The 17,831-nt window shown below is 41.7% G+C and overlaps 1 protein-coding gene across 14 annotated transcripts in view; it reads right to left on the reverse strand.

Moving 5' to 3' along the window:
* Nucleotides 1-17,831, reverse strand: part of PHLDB2 (pleckstrin homology like domain family B member 2) — a 113,970-nt gene that overhangs the window by 76,574 nt on the left and 19,565 nt on the right. For all 14 annotated transcript variants that reach the window (XM_046002197.1, XM_046002191.1, XM_046002199.1 and 11 more), the window contains exon 2: nt 7,853-9,189. In XM_046002197.1, the coding sequence (XP_045858153.1) occupies nt 7,853-9,189 (1,337 nt within the window). The remainder of the gene's footprint in view (nt 1-7,852; nt 9,190-17,831) is intronic.

The raw sequence follows: 17,831 nt of genomic DNA on the forward strand, positions 1-17,831 counted from the left end.
TAAGACGTTCTCTTAACGTTGCCATTCTACCTCCAACCAAGAAATGCTGTCAAATTCACAATGCAAAAAAAAAAAAAAAAAAGGCTGAATGCCCAAATTGTCTTTGGGGTCAGGAATCACAAGGAAGTGCAGGTAGCAAGAATCCCGGCAAGAAAGCAAGGCACACCTTTGGTTAGAGTGACCTTCACGTGACAAGGCTCACACTTCTTGGGCTCCCAAATGGTTTTTCCTAATTATAAAATTAAATAGCACCAATCTGTTTACTCTCTCATTTCTAAAATGGTATCTGCACCTTACCATTTTAAGATTAGTGAACATATACATTTATTTTATAGAATGCTGAAATTCCCTAAATATGCACCATTATGCTGATACTAACTTTTAGAAATATACGTCTCTGGGCTGCTCAACAGTACACAAGCAAGACTCTGGGTCCTGCAGCCTTGGCCCCGTATAACCCTGGAGGGCACCAGTTCCTACAAAGAATGCTAAGAAATTTGCAAAATAGAGGAAACCATCTAATTTTCACCTCTTCATTTTTAACTGCATATTGGAAGGGAATTGCCCCACTTCTGGAAGCAAAAGAACGCATTTGTGCTGAGATATTTGCATTCTTTTTCATAGAGCTTCATGGTTACCTGGAACCAAGTGCACAAACTTAAGTTTGAGATGTTTGAGAACAAGGGGGAGAAGCTTCGACCACAGAATAAGGAAAGCCAGAATGAATGTCATGAATGGGTATCAAAAACATCCATTTACTCTTTTCAAAAACAGGTGTAAAATGCTTCTCACACTCTCATCAATGGCTAGGAGGTGGATATACAGCAGAGAACAAGATCGACGCGGTCCCAGCCTCGTGCAATCTAGAAGTCTTCAGCTGTAAAGAGCTTTCAGAGAAGCTACTGGAACAAAATGTCTTCCAAATAGCACAGAACTGCTGACCCAGACATTTCATCTATTCCAATAATAATACCATGGGAATATTAACCTCTTCCTTGAAAGAAAGCCAACCTTATCTTTAGGATGGTAGAGTGTGTAGAAAGTTAGAAACCTGGGGTTTCATGAGATGGGCATCACATTACAACGCGTTTGAAAAATAAAAGGCAAGTGTGGCCCCACGTTCCATATGGCGACAATGCTGTTTACTGAGGCACCACAGAAGACTGCCATCAGCCAGAAAGAAAATGTTGGATTGCTACAGTGCAATTTGTGGGGAACCACTGGTTCTCCACGATAGCATACAGATGCTTTTGGCATTGTAACCAAATGAAGATTCTTAACAGCACCCAAGTTTGCTACAGTTTTTTCATTCCCCCCCTGTCTTTTTAAAATGCCTTTTCCCTGGACCTTAAGATGCACTAGATGCCATCCTTATGTCAATATTACTGGGAGGGAGGCAAATGAGAGGACTAACAATATCCTGTCTACTGTACAATTATTCCTCTAGCCTCTAGAAAACCGAGTGTGTCATAGAATCAGCATCCTAGCCTTCTAGAGACAGCTCATCCATTCATGTCCTCCACTTAGAAAATAGCTGTAACCACCACAGACCAGCCCAGAAGGAGGTCACGGGGTCTACGGACTGGAGTACATACATTTCATGCGCACAGAGCCCTCTCAAGACCTCACTTGGACCTGGTAACTCTTAGTTTGGAATATTTTTAAACAAGCCTTGATATCTGGTTTCAAAAATCAAAAAATGAAAGAAAAGGCTGGCATAATGACAAAGGCAAGAACTGGCAGCTGAGAGCAAGAAAGAAGGAACAAAAATTATGAAAAACCAAACATCTCAAATAGCACAGCGGTTGGAGGCCACTTAATGTAGACTTAAAGTGGATTATTATACTTCATAACTAGGTCGTTGGAGATTCATAATTAGGGTTCAATCTTTAAGACTCACTATAATTACTTTGAGTTTTCAAATAAAGATTGAACAAGTAAAAAACAACAACAAAAAAATCCAGATAAAACACTAGTATAATCACAGCTTAGCTAAAAAGTACTATAGAGAAAATGCTCAGTGAACCAACCTTACTTTGCTCAGTTTCCTCACTAATGAGTTAAATAAATCTTTGGCATCCATTCATTTTATATTTGTGTAAGAGTTCTGTTTCTTTTTTGAAAATTATGCTTTGACATTTTGGAAGTGCCTGTGAAATGTCCAAGTACACTCGTTTTGTGGAGTCAATTAAATTGCATTTTTCATGAAATAGATCCCATGGGCTGGAAATCCAGGCACATCTTCTCTTGGCTCCTGGAGTAAATCCCAAATGGGAGGAGAACTTTACCTTCACTGACTTGCTCTTTTCTGCAGTTTTTGCTTTCCTGGCTGTGCTTTGCTTCTGTTTCTAATTTTTGACCAAGTTTGGCCTGGGTTTTAGTTTGCACACAAACCAATAGTTATCTCCACTGGCGGCAGCCATGAGTGGGGATCTGGTTTTATGGTCTGGCCACTTGTGCTCTGCAGGTAGAACTGAAATTCAACCTTGCTCAGGTGAGAGATGACTGAACATTTGTATATGTTCTTGTTTTAATTTGTTGGTTATTTTGCTTTCTGTGAGTTCAAATCAGGACACTATTTTGTGCCCAGTGGAACAGTGAGCAGCCTCTTGAGATATGGAACAAGTACATTTTATGTTCCAGTATTTACTTTTGATCTGTAGCTGAAGCTATAGAACCAAACTTTAAGTTTTTCACCTGAGGCTCTGTACTTCAGGGGGGGAAAAAAATCACTGTGTATGAGTGAAGTATTTTCCTACTTCTTGAGGATAATAATAAACTAAAATAAAGAACCTCTGTTCTGATTGCTTTAGAGAGTAATCAGCATCTAGATAAATCTAACATTTCCAAAATTCTAAGAAAATGCAATGAAATTCTAATAATTAAAATATGTTCACATTTTAAGAAAAAGAACTGTCATCAAAAATGCTGATTTCAGGGGCACCTGGGTGGCTCAGTGGGTTAAAGCCTCTGCTTTCGGCTCAGGTCATGATCCCAGGGTTCTGGGATCGAGCCCCACATCGGGCTCCCTGCTCTGCGGACACCCTGCTTCCTCCTCTCTCTCTCTGCCTGCCTCTCTGCCTACTTGTGATCTCTGTCAAATAAATAAATAAAATCTTTTAAAAAAATGCTGATTTCAGAAGCATTTTTTTTTCCTTAGAAAACAAGTTTATGTGATCAAAGCAAACTCTCGTACAAGTCAGACTAATTTGACATCCTGGTTTAAAAATCAGCCTAATGTTTTTTCCTTATTTTATCAATGTACGGTATAGTACATATGTAATTTCCTATTTTTTTAAGAGTTATTCATTTAAGAAATAGAGAAAGAGAAAGAGAAAGAGAGAGCATGAGTAGGGGAGGGACAGAAGGAGAAGGAGGCAATCCCAAGCAGACTCCATGCTGAGCTCAGAGCCCGAATGTGTGGCTCGATCCCAGGACCCTAAGATCATGACCTGAGCTGAAACCAAGAGTCAATTCTCAATCGACTGAGCCACCCAGGCGCTCCTATAATTTCATACTTAAAATAAGTTTGGATTTATTTTATCACAAAGGGATTAGTTTACCTGAATTTCTTAAATGTCTTATAATATTAGTTTGCTGAAAAGCTAAGCTAAGATCACTTCCAGATAATGCTTAAGGTGAAGAAAAATATAAAAGTTGTGCTCAACTAAACTGAATTATAATTGTGACACATCTTTTGATATCAATAGTAATTATTTTCTGTGGTGTGTCATTTTAAGCATAATTTCCAATATCTTTAAGTTACATACTTTTTTTCTTAAAGTATCTGGTTGTTCCAGAATTGACAAAAGACCATGAAGAACAGGGGCGCCTGGGTGGCTCAGTGGGTTAAAGCCTCTGCCTTCGGCTCGGGTCATGATCCCAGGGTCCTGGGATCAAGCCCCGCATCGGGCTCTCTGCTCGACAAGGAGCCTTGCTTCCCTTCCTCTCTCTGCCTGCCTATCTGCCTACTTGTGATCTCTGTCTGTCAAATAAATAAATAAAATCCTTTAAAAAAAAGACCATGAAGAACAAAAAATGGTGAAAATTTAAAAATTGTAGGTTTGCACAAAGGGAGCTTTATTTGACTTGGTTTATAATAGAAATAGTAAGCTATAAAAATGTAATAAAATGTTAAAATTATGGCAAAGCTTGTACAACTTTGATGGGCTTATTCATAAAGTAATTTTAAAAAACGTAATGCATGACAAATACCTTATAAACATAAAGCTAAAATGCAGTTACCTATATTGAAATGACAGAATGATCTTGGAGAAATCAGCCTATGCTTACAAAAGGCAACAAAAGGTTATTTTTCTACATAACCTGCCCAGGAAAGCAGAGAGATTTGGTATCTCACAGGAGAAACTTTTGTGCTATATCCCTAAATATTTCAAATGAAAGTTCCACATTTCCTAATGATTTAAGATTTCTTGTTTATTATAAAATGTTGTTGCTTTATTCAGTAGACAAACTGCAAATATTCATTGTTCTCATGCACCCACAATCCTATATTAGTCATGTAATGAAATCTTCTCTAATTCATATTTGATTTTGCCTTCCCAAAATGGGACCCTAAATTCAGGGAAAAAAAAAAAGTTTTCCAAGTTATCTTTTATACATGATCCATCCTTAAGTTTTCCCACTTGATCCGCGGGCAAGCACCAGATTTGTTCCTTAACCTTACAAAAAGAATGTCAGAAATAATTAGGTTTGCTATGCCCCTTATTTATGAGTAGCTCAACACCATCAAAAATAGCATAGGAAGATCTGTCAAATCAAATGAGAAGCTCAGCCTTCCCTAGGCAAATTTTGTATGAGTAAAATAATATAATATAAATAACATCCAGAGATGGCATACTTTACAGAAAGGTCCTGGGTGTCTGTGAATGTCCTCACACTCTGTGATACGTTCTCACCCTCCGGGGAAACACTCGTTAAATAAGACCAATGTCCTACGCGCCGACAGAGGATTTTACCTCTCCTTCTTGCTGATTACTCTTCATGAGCTTAACCACAGATGAACCACAGACACTTACCCTTACCCTCACCAAGTGGTCTCTGCTGTCCTTTCGCGGTGGCTTACACACTCTGCGGCTAGCTACAGACTAGAATGTGCCTTAAACAAAGAGTCTCAGAGCCTCGTAGATAGACCTTTACCAGAAACTCTCTCTTCAATCTCGAGATTTCAGAAACAGACTTGTGAGTAGAGACTTCTGAGTTCTTAGCTGACACTGCATAGGCAAGCACGAAACAGTACAAGGTGGCTAAACAAGATTCTCGGGACTTCTTTCAGTCCACAAATAGATGACTTCGTGAAATCAAGCTAATGACCCAAGAGGCAAAGGAATAAGAATTCTATAGAACTCAACGAACTGATCTTGGAAATCTAATTTCCATAGGTCTCATGGAAAATCATTGGTGTATAATATTCTACTGTCTAAATGAGGAACACCTTTAGCATTCATCTCCATCTATCTCTAACCTTCAATTGAGTTGACTCTGACTTTGTAAACTAAAGGAAACATTCTTTCAAAGGTAGCTTCTTCTCCTTGGTCCCTCAGAATTCAGGAAGAAATATTTTTCCTAACTCACTTCCTTTTTTTTTTTTTTTTAAGATTTATTTATTTATTTGCCAGAGAGGGACAGCATGCACACAAGCAGAGGGAGTAGTAGGCAGAGGGAGACGCAGACTCCCTGATGAGCAGGGATCCCAATATGGGACTGGATCCCAGAACCCTGGGATCACTTCCCAAGCTGAAGGCAGAAGCTTAACTGAATGAGCCACCCAGGTGTCCCCGTCACTTTATTTTTTAAAAGCAATAACATTACTTGCATGGGCCAATAAGAATCTCTCTTCCCTTTTACTGGGATGTAACTAGACAAACGGACTAAGCAACAGGGGCCAAAACCAAAGCGTCATATTTAAAAATAAGCCTCATTTCATTGAATATCATAAAGCCCATTATGAAGCAAAAAAGGGATCTAACTTTATATTTGGAGCCAATATCCATAAAATTCTCCCAAGAAATTGAACCAAGACCTAGTTTGTAACTTACAAGGCACTGACTTGACAGGGAGTAAGGAAGGTCACTTCCTGGATTGTCAGGAACCTTCGTAGATTTGGGGAAACTGGAGGAACGAGAAATTCACCAACAGTTAAAAGTGCTAAGGATGAAGACTGGAGGTGATTTTCGAGGTTTGTTTCCTGTCCTTGGAACAGTAGGAAGATCACTGGAGTGAGGGAAGCCACTGAAATGCTCTCCTAGATTCCTTAATAAATTATCCAATAGAGCGTAACTTTCTGGCTTCACTAAGAGTAGTTGCTCAGGGATGAAAGGTACAGCCTAGGGGATAGAATCAATGGCACAGCTTTGTAAGGTGACAGATGGGAGCCACACTTGCAGTGAGCATAGCCTAAGGTAGAGATTTGCAGAATCACTATGTTGTACGCCGGAAACTAACTTACCTAATGTAACTCTATGTATCAATTATACTATAATAATAATAAAAAAAAGAGTTGTTCAACACACTACAGAGCCAGATTTGCTACGCTGCATACAAGAAGGCTTATTCATATGCTAATTAAAACGTCTCCTGAACTGTCAATGAATCAAGCCCAAATACAATGCCTTTTTGTGACCATGAAAAATCTCTGGAAGATTATTTAGGACAACAAAGGAAACTGTGGTACTGGAACACCATCTAACAGAGACACCCAAGGAAACAGAATTTTCTAAGGGTATGCACATTCGTTTGCATTCACTATTACTGGTTAGGCTATCTGCAAGGATCGATACTGACTTATCAAAACCCATGAGGGACACAAATGATTCTTTGTGTAAAATTCCAAATAAATTTTGTCCTGGATAGATGCAAACGGTTTCTGCCCATTCGAATCCAAAGGTTACGATTTTGTTATCCTGTAGGGCATTACTCAGCTTGGTATGTGATTCAGAAACCTTACTCCAGCATACTCTCTTTTAGCAATGAAAATCCTTTTGATACTCTTATACTTCTGCACATCAGCTTTATCCCCTTGCTGCATCCCTCTTTAAGGAACAACTCAGCATTAATGAATTAAAGTAAACTCTCACCCTGTTCGTCCTAAGAAACACATAGATAAAAAAGTCTACACTTGAAAGAAAAAAGAGTAAGAATGCAGCAGTTTGCCCCCATTCATGAATGGGACTTTCAAGGGATGGTATCCCCCTTTCTTACTGTTTTCAGTATTTCCCACAGTAAGTAAAAATCCATTTTCAACAGAAAAAGACAACTCAAAAAACTTCTCTGGATGTGTACTTGGGTGTCACTGTACGGACTAGGAGACACTGAAGAAGGGAGTATGGTGATGGGGAAGGTATGCGTATGTGTACAGAGCAGGAAAAAGGCTGAGCAACATTTAGCTGACCTTGCAATTTTCTAGACCACTTGCTCTACAGAAAAGTTTACTGCCTAATTCCTGAACAGTTGTGATTTCCCCAATTACTCCTATCAGACCATGCCATATCAATTTGATGGCATCCGTAATATAAATCAGTGTTTACTCACTGTCTTAAAGAAAAGTTTGTAAGACTTATAAGAAATTCAGTAACATTCACAACCACTTGGTTAGGTTCATCAAGAATCTACGCTTGAGAGGACTCTGCAGAACCACGTCATCTAACACTAGGTACAGGTAGGCCTTCAAACGCCCCCACGTGACCAGCAATAGGGACTGAGAAAGGGAAGAACAGCAGAATTCTAGAAAGGCAAAGCAGTGGCTGGGGCACGTGGAGCTCCTACAGGCCTCCAAGGGTTTCTCCAAGAAGCTGCTCAAGGGAAGAGTGAGGTCAAGTCAGATGAAGATTACCAGTCGCTCCATCTCCTGCTCCCTGAGTCTCTCCTCCCTCTGCCGCCGGTGATAATCCATCAGGTCATCACGGCCGGAAATAGAGCTGATGCTGCTTTTCCTCTCCCGAAGGATGGGCTGGGGAGTTCCTGAGGCCTGTCTGAGGCTCTCCAGGTCTGCATCATCAAACTCGACAGACCCACAGAAGTTCCTCCTGGCGGCAAACACGTCCGCGGGAGGAAATGAGTGCCCTGGGCTGGGCCCGGAGCAGGGAGCCCTGTCAAGGTCATCGGAGGTGCAGGAGGAGGTGGAGGCCAGAAGCATCTTCCGAGCCACGCGAGGACTGGCAGGGACGCTGAGGGTGGAACTGACATAAGGATGCCCCTCCGATGCGGAGGGTTTATAGGGTAAAGCCCCTGAGCTCAGAGAAGAAAAATTCAGGTAATTATCGTTGTCTATGATGCTATGAGGTAGATCCTTTTCCCCCAGTTTCGTTCGTTTGGAATTGCCCAGAGAGTTTCTGGGAGGCAAACTGAGGGGCGTCAGCTGGTTGTCGGTGGCCCTGTGTAACCTGGGGAGAGAGCGGCTATAGGCTCCCATGTGACTCAGGCTGCTGCCCGAATACTTCCTGGTTCTTAAACCCATGTTTTCAGATGCCGGCTCCTTGTGTCGGCTCAGCTTGGGCTGAAGGGTCAGGTTGTCCTGGATACTCATTTTCCTGGCTTGCTTTGGGCTTGAAGGCATGCTTGCCGCCCCCGATCTGCTGATGGGAGAGGGGCCCGTGTCGCTCAGGGAACTTCCATTCCACATGGTCAGGAGTGAGCCGGACGCCTTTCGGCCTTCCAGCCCCCCAAGAAAGTAGACATTGTCATGGGATTTATTCCTTGAGCTGTATTTGGAATAGGGAGGCTTCTCTGTGAGCCTCAAGGACCTTTCGCTGTCCCGGCCAGTATAATGATCAAAGTCAGCTCTCCCAAGTGGGTACCCACTGAGGGAGGGGGAAGTGCTGAGGAGAGGGGTGGGCGGTTTCATGGAAATACTTTTGTCAGTTCCATCACAGGAGAACTGCTTGCTTCCCTGGATTTTGGCCAGCGAGGGGCTGCTCCTGACATTGGATCCCAGAGGGGAAGGGCTTCTCTTAGCAGCCACAGGTTGTGAGAGGGTTAAGTAAGAGCCCGAATAGTCTCCATTGGCTTTAAACCTCAGGCTGGAGGAATATTTCTTTGGGCTCAGGCTCTCCATCATGTTTGGGGAATTGTCCTCAAGGGAATTTGCCACAAAGTTGGCTTCTAAACTACCATTCTGTAAATCGAGCGGCTTTTGCTTGTGGCTGTGCTCCGCCATGATCTTGTCGGAATCTGTACAGAGGAGGGAAAAAAAGAAAGTTTTACTTAGCAAAGAAGATTGAAAAAGACCAAGTACGTGTCAGCCTACATCTGAACAAACAGCCTTGCCGTCTGATGTAATTAACAAACATGATGTAATCAACAAACACAAACCCTATTTTAGTAATAAATCTCATTAAACTACAGTAAAATGAAGAACCATAAAGAACACTGATCTGGAGTGGGGGCAGCGGGGTGTACCTGGGTGACTCTGTCATTTAAGCCTCTGCCTTTGGCTCAGGACATGATCCCAGGGTCCTAGGATCAAGCCCCACGTAGTGCTCTCTGCTCAGTGGGGAGTCTGTTTCTCCCTCTCATTCTGCCACTCCCCCTGCTTGTGCTCTTTTTCTCTCAAATAAGTAAATAAAATCTTAAGAAAAAAAAACAGAACACTGATCTGGGATGCTTTTTGTACAAAAGAAAAATAACTCGAGAGGCCATCGGTGATATTTGAGAAGAACAAATGCCTAACAAAGTACAGGTGATGTTCTTTCATAGAAAAGACAATTTCCTGTTAGTGTCCTGGTCCTCGATGGACCACCTGCTTCTTGAGTAGCAGGCAAACACCCAGCGTGGTGATGCAATGCACCTCCTTTGGACGTCTCTGCTAGAATCATGAACCACTCAGAAGTACAATGCTGCAGAGACAAAATTCAAATTCTGGCACACAGAGTTTCACATTACATACCGATCAGTAACGTGAGGGTCAGAAGATGACCCTTTAAAGGGGTTGTGAGAGTCACGTTCTCAATAAAGATGTCATAAAGCTCGTGCACCCATCAGAAGAAGGCAGGTAATCGAGGAAACAGAGAAAACAGGGTTCCCAAAACTATTGCCATGTCAAGGTCAGGAGGCAGGATTTAAAACCTGAAACTGAAGTATCCTTCAAGTTCCAGGCCCCCTAAATGAATCATGCTCATCCTTGATCTCACACTCTCACCTCTTGTGGAAACACTTTTCTCCCTCTTTGTACCCATGTGAGCCCACCCATTCTTCATGGCTCAGATTCGGATTCTATCCTCCATGCTTACCATTTCTTTAAAAACGTATGCACCCAGAAGAGTATTTTTGGATTCTAGTTTAAATTGCATTAACTTAAGAAACTAAAGTTTTAGGTTATGAAAACATACTTTAAATACAAATTATCACTGCAAATGAGAAGGCTTGTGTTTGTACCTGATAAAAATATGTATTCTGCAGATTATCATCAAAGCAAAGACACAGTTTTAAACACTCTCATTGAACTCAGGCACTGCTGAGATCGTCCAACACCTCAGGCTCCTCAGACACTATGTATTACAACTCTGGTCTCTGTATCAGCAGAGTAGCTCATGGTGAGTAACTAATTTTATAATGTGCTTGTTTCCATAACGACGCCACAAATTCAAGGAAGAGGGATAAGTGTAGTATCTCCATCTCATCTCCAACCTCTCCTGGTTCCCACGGACCCACTGGTGAGACAATCAATGAACACTAGTTTTCAATTTCTGTCACAGGCTTCCCCCCAACGTCCTAGCCAGAGATCAGGGACTTTGCCTTCCTTGCTCAGCTTTGCAGACTTCCTGGGCAGATTCACACAATAGAGTAGGGAATGGCTTCCTATCCAGGCTGGGCCCAAGAAATAGTCTGGGTGCTTAAATCCTAGTACTGATCAACGTGTAAAGCTCAGCTTCCCCCAGTAAGCTCTGCTTGGGGTTCTCCACCCTCCAGCCCAAATTCCTGCCCTGAGGGATTAAAATCATGATTATCTTTTGGAGCAGACCTCAAAAATAAATAAATTTGAGATTCTCCTTTAGAACTGCCTCCTAGATGGAATCTGGTCCTGCAATCTGGCCTTTGTCAGGTCTTTCAGTCTTCAGGGTCAGTGCCATCTCTGCCCCCAAGCCAAATGTCCGTTTCAGCAATTGTCTATGACTACCAGCTATGACCTTGAAAGCAACACGAGCCTGGTTTCAGACCCACCTCCCTCTGCCCCCTCGGAGGACCAAACCCTAGATGACCTCCAGTCATGCTCCCCTCTGTTCTCAACAGACTTCATTCCGCTTGGTCTGCCATGCTGAAATTTCAGCAAACTTTGGCCAATTCCCTCAAGTTAAATATTTTCGAATTGAAGAAACAAGGAAAAAAGGGGGCCTTGAAGACATTACAGTGCTATTTATTATGGGGGGGGGGTAAATAACCCAAATACCTCACAATAGGAAAAAGTTAAATACTTTTTAGTTAATACTAAAAGTTAATTACTTTTAAATACTAAAAGTTAATACTTCCTATGGGTGAATATCACATACTCATTTAAAATAATTATTTTGAGGTATAATTTATAAAAGTGCATTCATATAATATTCAGTAAATTTTAAAAGCCATATAAAATTGAGTGCAGTTTTCCTATTATGGATACTCACACAAACACACGGATTATGCACAGACACTCAGGCCAAAATCCTCGGAGTCATTATTGAAATCCCCAGTCAATGTCTCCTTTCTCAATCCTATCCCCATCTATCACTTCCTTCCTCATTTTATCCATCAATAAATCTTATCAACATTGCCCCTAAAACATAGTCTCTATCTGATCATTTCCTGCCATTTTCATTGCCACCCCCTTATAATGAGCCAATATCTTCTCTTGCTTTGTTTGTATGCCTATTCGACACCAAGAACAAGAACAACGGAATGGAAAGATCATGCCAAAAAGTCAGTAGTGGTTTTATCTGGGTGGAGGTATTACCCGTGATTTTTAATTCACCTCTCGTACTAGTTTGTACTTTCCACATGTTATGAACTCTGAGTTGCTCTGATAGTTAAGGGGGCAAAAAACAAAAACAAAACCAAAACAAAACCAAAAACACTAAGTGTAAAATACTACACTATAATCTGTAGAAATACTTCTCTTTTTAAAAATTTGCATTTATTTTATTTCAGCTTTATTGAGGTATGATTGACAGATAAAATTGTAAGGTATCTAGAATGGACATTATAGTGATTTAATAATGTACATTATGTTATGAATAGCGTCTCACCATCTGGTTAGTTAACACATCCATCACTTCACAAACATGTGTGTGTCTGTGTGTGTGTGAAAGAGAGAGAGAGAACATTCAAGTTGTAAATGAGTTGGCACAGGCTTCCCGCTGCAAGATGGATATATGAGGATCCAATGTAAAACATGGTATCTACATTGTGTTGAAAACATTGTTACATCATTTAAATTTGCTAAGAAAGTAGAACTTAAATGTTCTCAGAAATACTTCACGTTTAAGTCGATTAGGTTCTCATTTTTCCAAAGTTCTTGTCCAACTGTTGAGCCAGATATTAACTCTTCTAAAAAAGCTTCTTGGTCAGATTAACTTAATAACATAAATATTTGATGACTTTAACATCTTCCCCAACTCTTCTTCTTCTTTTTTTTTTTTTTAGAGAAAGTGGTGTTTTTGTTTTAAGATTGATTGATTGATTGATTTGACAGATGAGATCACAAGTAGGCAGAGAGGCAGGCAGAGAGAGAGATAGAGGAGGAAGCAGGCTCCCTGCCAAGCAGAGAGCCCGATGCAGGGCTCGATCCCAGGACTCTGGGATCATGACCCAAGCTGAAGGCAGAGGCTTTAACCCACTGAGCTATCCAGGTGCTCCCCCAACTCTTCTTAATGACTCAGGCAAAGTGTTAAATCGTGCAAATGTACCCATTCTGTACTCTAAGCATTTGAAAAACTAGAAAATCAAACACAACGCCTTCCCTAAAATGAGTAAAGTGAACAGAGTGGTTACAAGAAAATTCCCAGAAGTCTGCTGAACAAAGCTTATAAAGTAATATTAGCATCTTCATCTTCTAAAAAATGTAGTTAACAATATATATATCTGAAGTGGTTCTGCTTATTGTGCGGAAAAATCTAAAATCCCAACAGAAAGTTCTAAGTACTTCATTCATTCAATGATTCTCAGGTGCCCACAATGTATCGGATATTGATTTAGGTTATTAGTGGCGCTGGCGAACATTCCCGTCCTCCTCCTCTCAGAAACAAAGAGGGGCTGCTCTTGCTCCCAGGGCCATAGGCGTGTATGGCTATGTCTCCTGCTTTGATCAAGGCACTATGAGAGAAAGTGACATGTCAGTTCCCAGCTGAAACATGAAGGGCTGGGGCATGATTCACTCTTTCCACCCCCTTGCCAAGATGCCTAGCATGCATCCAAGTTTATCCAGACTTTATTAGCCTATACCCCTCAACGAGGACACCGTGAAACAGGACCCTTGCCAACCCAAGACTGTCTTAAGCCACTGAGATTTGGGGGTTGGTAGCTACTACGAGGGTGTTAATCTTCCTTAAGTTCTCACCATAAGCTAGGCTTTCAGCTGGCCACTGGGAAGTGTGTGGTCATAGACCACATCCCGCCTTTACACAGTTTATGATCCAAAGAGAAAGACACTTGTATGAACAAATGATTCCATACAGTGTGACACTTGCCTTTATAGAGAACTGACTGACACAAAACCAGTGAGAGTGGGAGTCTATGGAAAACATGGTGGAAAAGAAATGACAACAAAGTTTAGTCCCACTGAGGGAAAGGGAATCTGATGAGTACTATCTGATGGTAGCATAAGACCACTTCTACACCTAAAATTCTGTGTTTTTTTTAATTAATTAATTTATTTTTTCAGCAAAACAGTATTCATTGTTTTGGCATCACACCCAGTGCTCCATGCAGTACGTGCCCTCCCTACTACCCACCACCTGGTTCCCCCAACCTCCCACCCCGCCCCTTCAAAACCCTCGGGTTGTTTTTCAGAGTCCATAGTCTCTTATGGTTTGCCTCCCCTTCCAATTTCCCTCAACGTCCTTCTCCTCTCCATCTCCCAATGTCCTCCATGTCATTTGTTATGCTCCACAAATAAGTGAAAAAATTCTGTGTTTTTAAGGGTATAAACAAAATCCCAAGCCCATCAGAGGTTATGCTACTTGCACATGCAGCAAATATCCCGTCTCTGACGGAATTAATAACAACAATTACGTAAGGAAAAAGAAATGGCTATTTTCTATATTATGCTCCTGTTTGGAAATAAAAGCCTAGCATGTAACTCCACTAAGATGAACTGTATTAATAATGATGCATTTCTCTCTCATAGTAATCTAAATCCTTACCCCTCTCCACCACCGTGTATGATATGCCCTCAAGGGTCCCAGCCATTTGCCTACCCTAAGAGTGGTTTAAATTGGAAAGCAATCTTCCAACCATTTAGGACATTTTAGACAAGGCTACAAAAGGAAATCCATGAGATATTAGAATAGACAAGAAGAGAATTAAAGTCAGTTAGTGGGGAGACTTTGGTTTTAAGATAATGTATACAAAATGGGAAACAGAGCTAAGGTAGAAGAATTCCCACAATGTGCAGAGACAGCAATCCGGAAAGCAAGCCAGAGCACACGTGATTAAGTAGAAGTCAAAAATTAAACAGTGAGCCCAAACACCACGTTTTAAATATTTACTCTGTGAACAGCAGAGCTGAAGGGTTTAACACCTCATGTCAAAAATGGATATTTAAAAGTTTAATTTTCTTAAAGAGTATCGTTTTTCTGTTTTCTCCTAATAAAACTGGTCAGGTCACTATGTATGAAGCAAATAAATTCTACTTTGGTATGGGAAACAAAAAGCTTAATTTTTGACTCAGCCATCTAAGATTATGATGTCGTTTCAGATGATAAACTATATTACTATATTTGAACTTGTTTGCAGTTACAAATGCTACTTAATAACCCAAATAAAATACTAACAAATTGTCTTCCCTCTTCATTTGGGGAAATAAAACGAGAGAATACTAAACTACTACAGATTTCTTACTGCATTATGGCATGTTAACCCTTGATACCCCTCCCCTCCTCACACAAGCTTTTCTAAAAATCAAAAAGTGTGATTCTCAAACAGTTTGCTTGGCCCAGCAAAATGCAATACCAAAATACTGCAACATAGTAGTTGCTGAAAAGATCAGCTTTATAGACTCTGGGGAAGAAGCAAGCAGGACGTTTGCAAATAAGAAGCCACATCTGAGAAACATGCAACATTTCTCCCCCATACATACATACTTGTAGGGGAAAGTCAAGCACGATGTGGATGGAAGAATGTTCCAGAGTATATTTGAAGGGATATTCATGTTTGATATCCCAGTTTTTCAGTTCAATCTCACTGGGTCTGTTAAGGTTACGTAAACATTTGGCTGTACATGTAAAAATTTATCACCAAATGCAAATACAGAACTGACTCATTTTCCTGAAGTTTGGTTTACCTGCCCTAGCTGAGTGCATCTGTATACTTATCTCAACTTGATATCTTTTAATTCCACCGATCAATTCAACTCAAAAGGTAAAGAATCAGCTGGTGCCCTTTCTGAGCCTGGGAGTGACAATCATGGCATGACACCTTTCTCCTTCCCTGCTTCCAGAGTATTCTCTTCATTGCAGGTGAGATCACATAAGTGGAGGCTTAGAAATGAGGAAAGCACAGGAGGACGGAGAACGGTATCCAGCATGTCCTTTGAAGGAGGATGAAAGCATAAGCAAGAGGGGAGAGCCGGGAGGGTAGAGAACCCAGTTGGGAGAGTTTGGGTTTAATGAATTCCCTGGAAATGAGGGAAGAAGTGTTGGGTCAGGAACACTGCAAACAGAATGCATCAGAGACCACAGCTGAGGAAGAGCTAGGATGGTGGCAGGTAAAAGGAAAGCGCTGTCAAAGTGGCAAACGAGAGGGAGGGCAGTGGCGGAGAGAGATCTGCATTAACACGTGGAAAAGGGGAGGCAGGTGAGGAAGACTCCATTTCCAACCTGGCTTCTGGGTCTACACTGATGCGTTTATTTTGGGTTTCCTACACATCTTATGCAAACAAAAGAAGTCTTAGGGGAATTACAAAATGACTGCGTTGTTACTATAGAAGCAAGAGTCCTGAGGGCTTTAGAAACTCTATCACATGCATACCCACAGAATGGGTGTGGAGAGGGGGAGAAGGCATCTGGTGCACGTCTGAGAGAAAAGACAACACCGGGGAAGTCTAAACAGGAAAGAAGTTAATGTGTGTTGAAAAGTTTGGGCTTACTTTCCAATCCATAAATTTAATCCCCCCAGAGCTCCTGTTATTTTATCACCTGAAATGTACATCAGTTCACTGTCAATTAGAAAATGCCAGAAGTCATGAAGAGATCTCCGGAAGACTGCACAGAAACTCACAGCACTTTTTCCCTAGAGAAGAAAATTACTTGAAAAACTAATCTCGAGGATCGTGTTGGTAAGTTTCTTGGTAGCTCCTTTCCTCTCTGACACACAGTTCTGGCATCTGTTTTGAAATAAGGGTTCTCCAGCGCCCTTTATACTCAGTAACAATACAGTGAAGCTGACCCCATTGAAACTGTGTCACCAGCTATGAATTCATGGCCCTGCGATGGCCAGCGCTGGAGGGATCTAGGTTTCAAGAGACTGAAAACACACCCAGAAAGGTAAGTTTTAAGAAACAAATAAATTAACATAAAGTGTGTGTTGTGTTGCATTGCACTGCCCTGCATTGTGTTGTGTTAAGGGAGAAGGACTTACAGTCTGGTCCATATAAATGCAGTTATCCAGAAACGCAAAAGAGTTTGGAGGGGTCCTAAACTATATGATGCATGACTTGTCGTTTGACACTGTCATGCACAGACACTTCTTAGGGCCACCCAGGACAGTGGGGATTCCTCAGTGGAGGACCGGAGGAGCAGGGCGGACCATGGGAGAGTGTAGACTGTTTCACATAGCTGGGAAGAGATGAGGATGTAGATTATGGAAGCAAACTCAGAAAAAAATAATAACCCTCCAAGATCAGGAAGGTATCGATTAAAATTTCTACCTTAGTAACCAGTTTGAGTCTCCACTGTGCCCTCCACAGGCCCGTGGAGATTGGGGGCTGGCTCAGGGCACCTCTGCTGTTGCAGGCCGTGGCTGATGCTGGTGTTCAAAGCTCTCCCAGAACACTGGTGGTCTGGGGGCTGGTCTCTTTCAGCGCTGATGTTTACAATATGGTGAGGTTATAAATAAAGCAAGCACTGATGACATGTAATTGAATTCAGACACCAGCTTAGAGCAGGCCCTCAGAAGCAGTGCCGTTCTTTACAGGAATTCTGGGCAGGAGGGGTATTCCTGGGGCAGCAGATGGGGCCAGAGGGGGAGCTTTGAGAGGACGAAAAGGGAAAACTGGGAAATCTATTTCAGCCTCAAACTCCAAGCTTAAGAATGGAGAACAATGGATACAAAACCTCCCTCTTTTTCCACTAATCTCAACAAGAAAACATGAGGTGGGGGGTGGGGGGGGGCAGTGGCTAACGAGAAGCTTCAGGAACAAGCACTTCCTTCTCTAGCCATATTCTTATTTCAGGACTCCAAAAGCAGCCATCTCTCCCATCCTCTGTTATCCAAACATCATCCTCATTGAAATCAGTCCTCTCTGCTCTCCCTTTCGCAAACATACCCTCCTTTTGAACAAATATTTCCTTTCATCACTAAATCCTCCTCGGCCTCCTCCATCTCTGCAAACAAGCCTCACCTCTCCACTCAGCCCTACACCCACGGGCAAACACCTCCTCCCGGCAAACATCCCCAGACCCTGC

The sequence above is a fragment of the Meles meles genome, chromosome 4 (genome assembly GCF_922984935.1).
Source record: "Meles meles chromosome 4, mMelMel3.1 paternal haplotype, whole genome shotgun sequence".
Lineage (NCBI taxonomy): Eukaryota > Metazoa > Chordata > Mammalia > Carnivora > Mustelidae > Meles > Meles meles.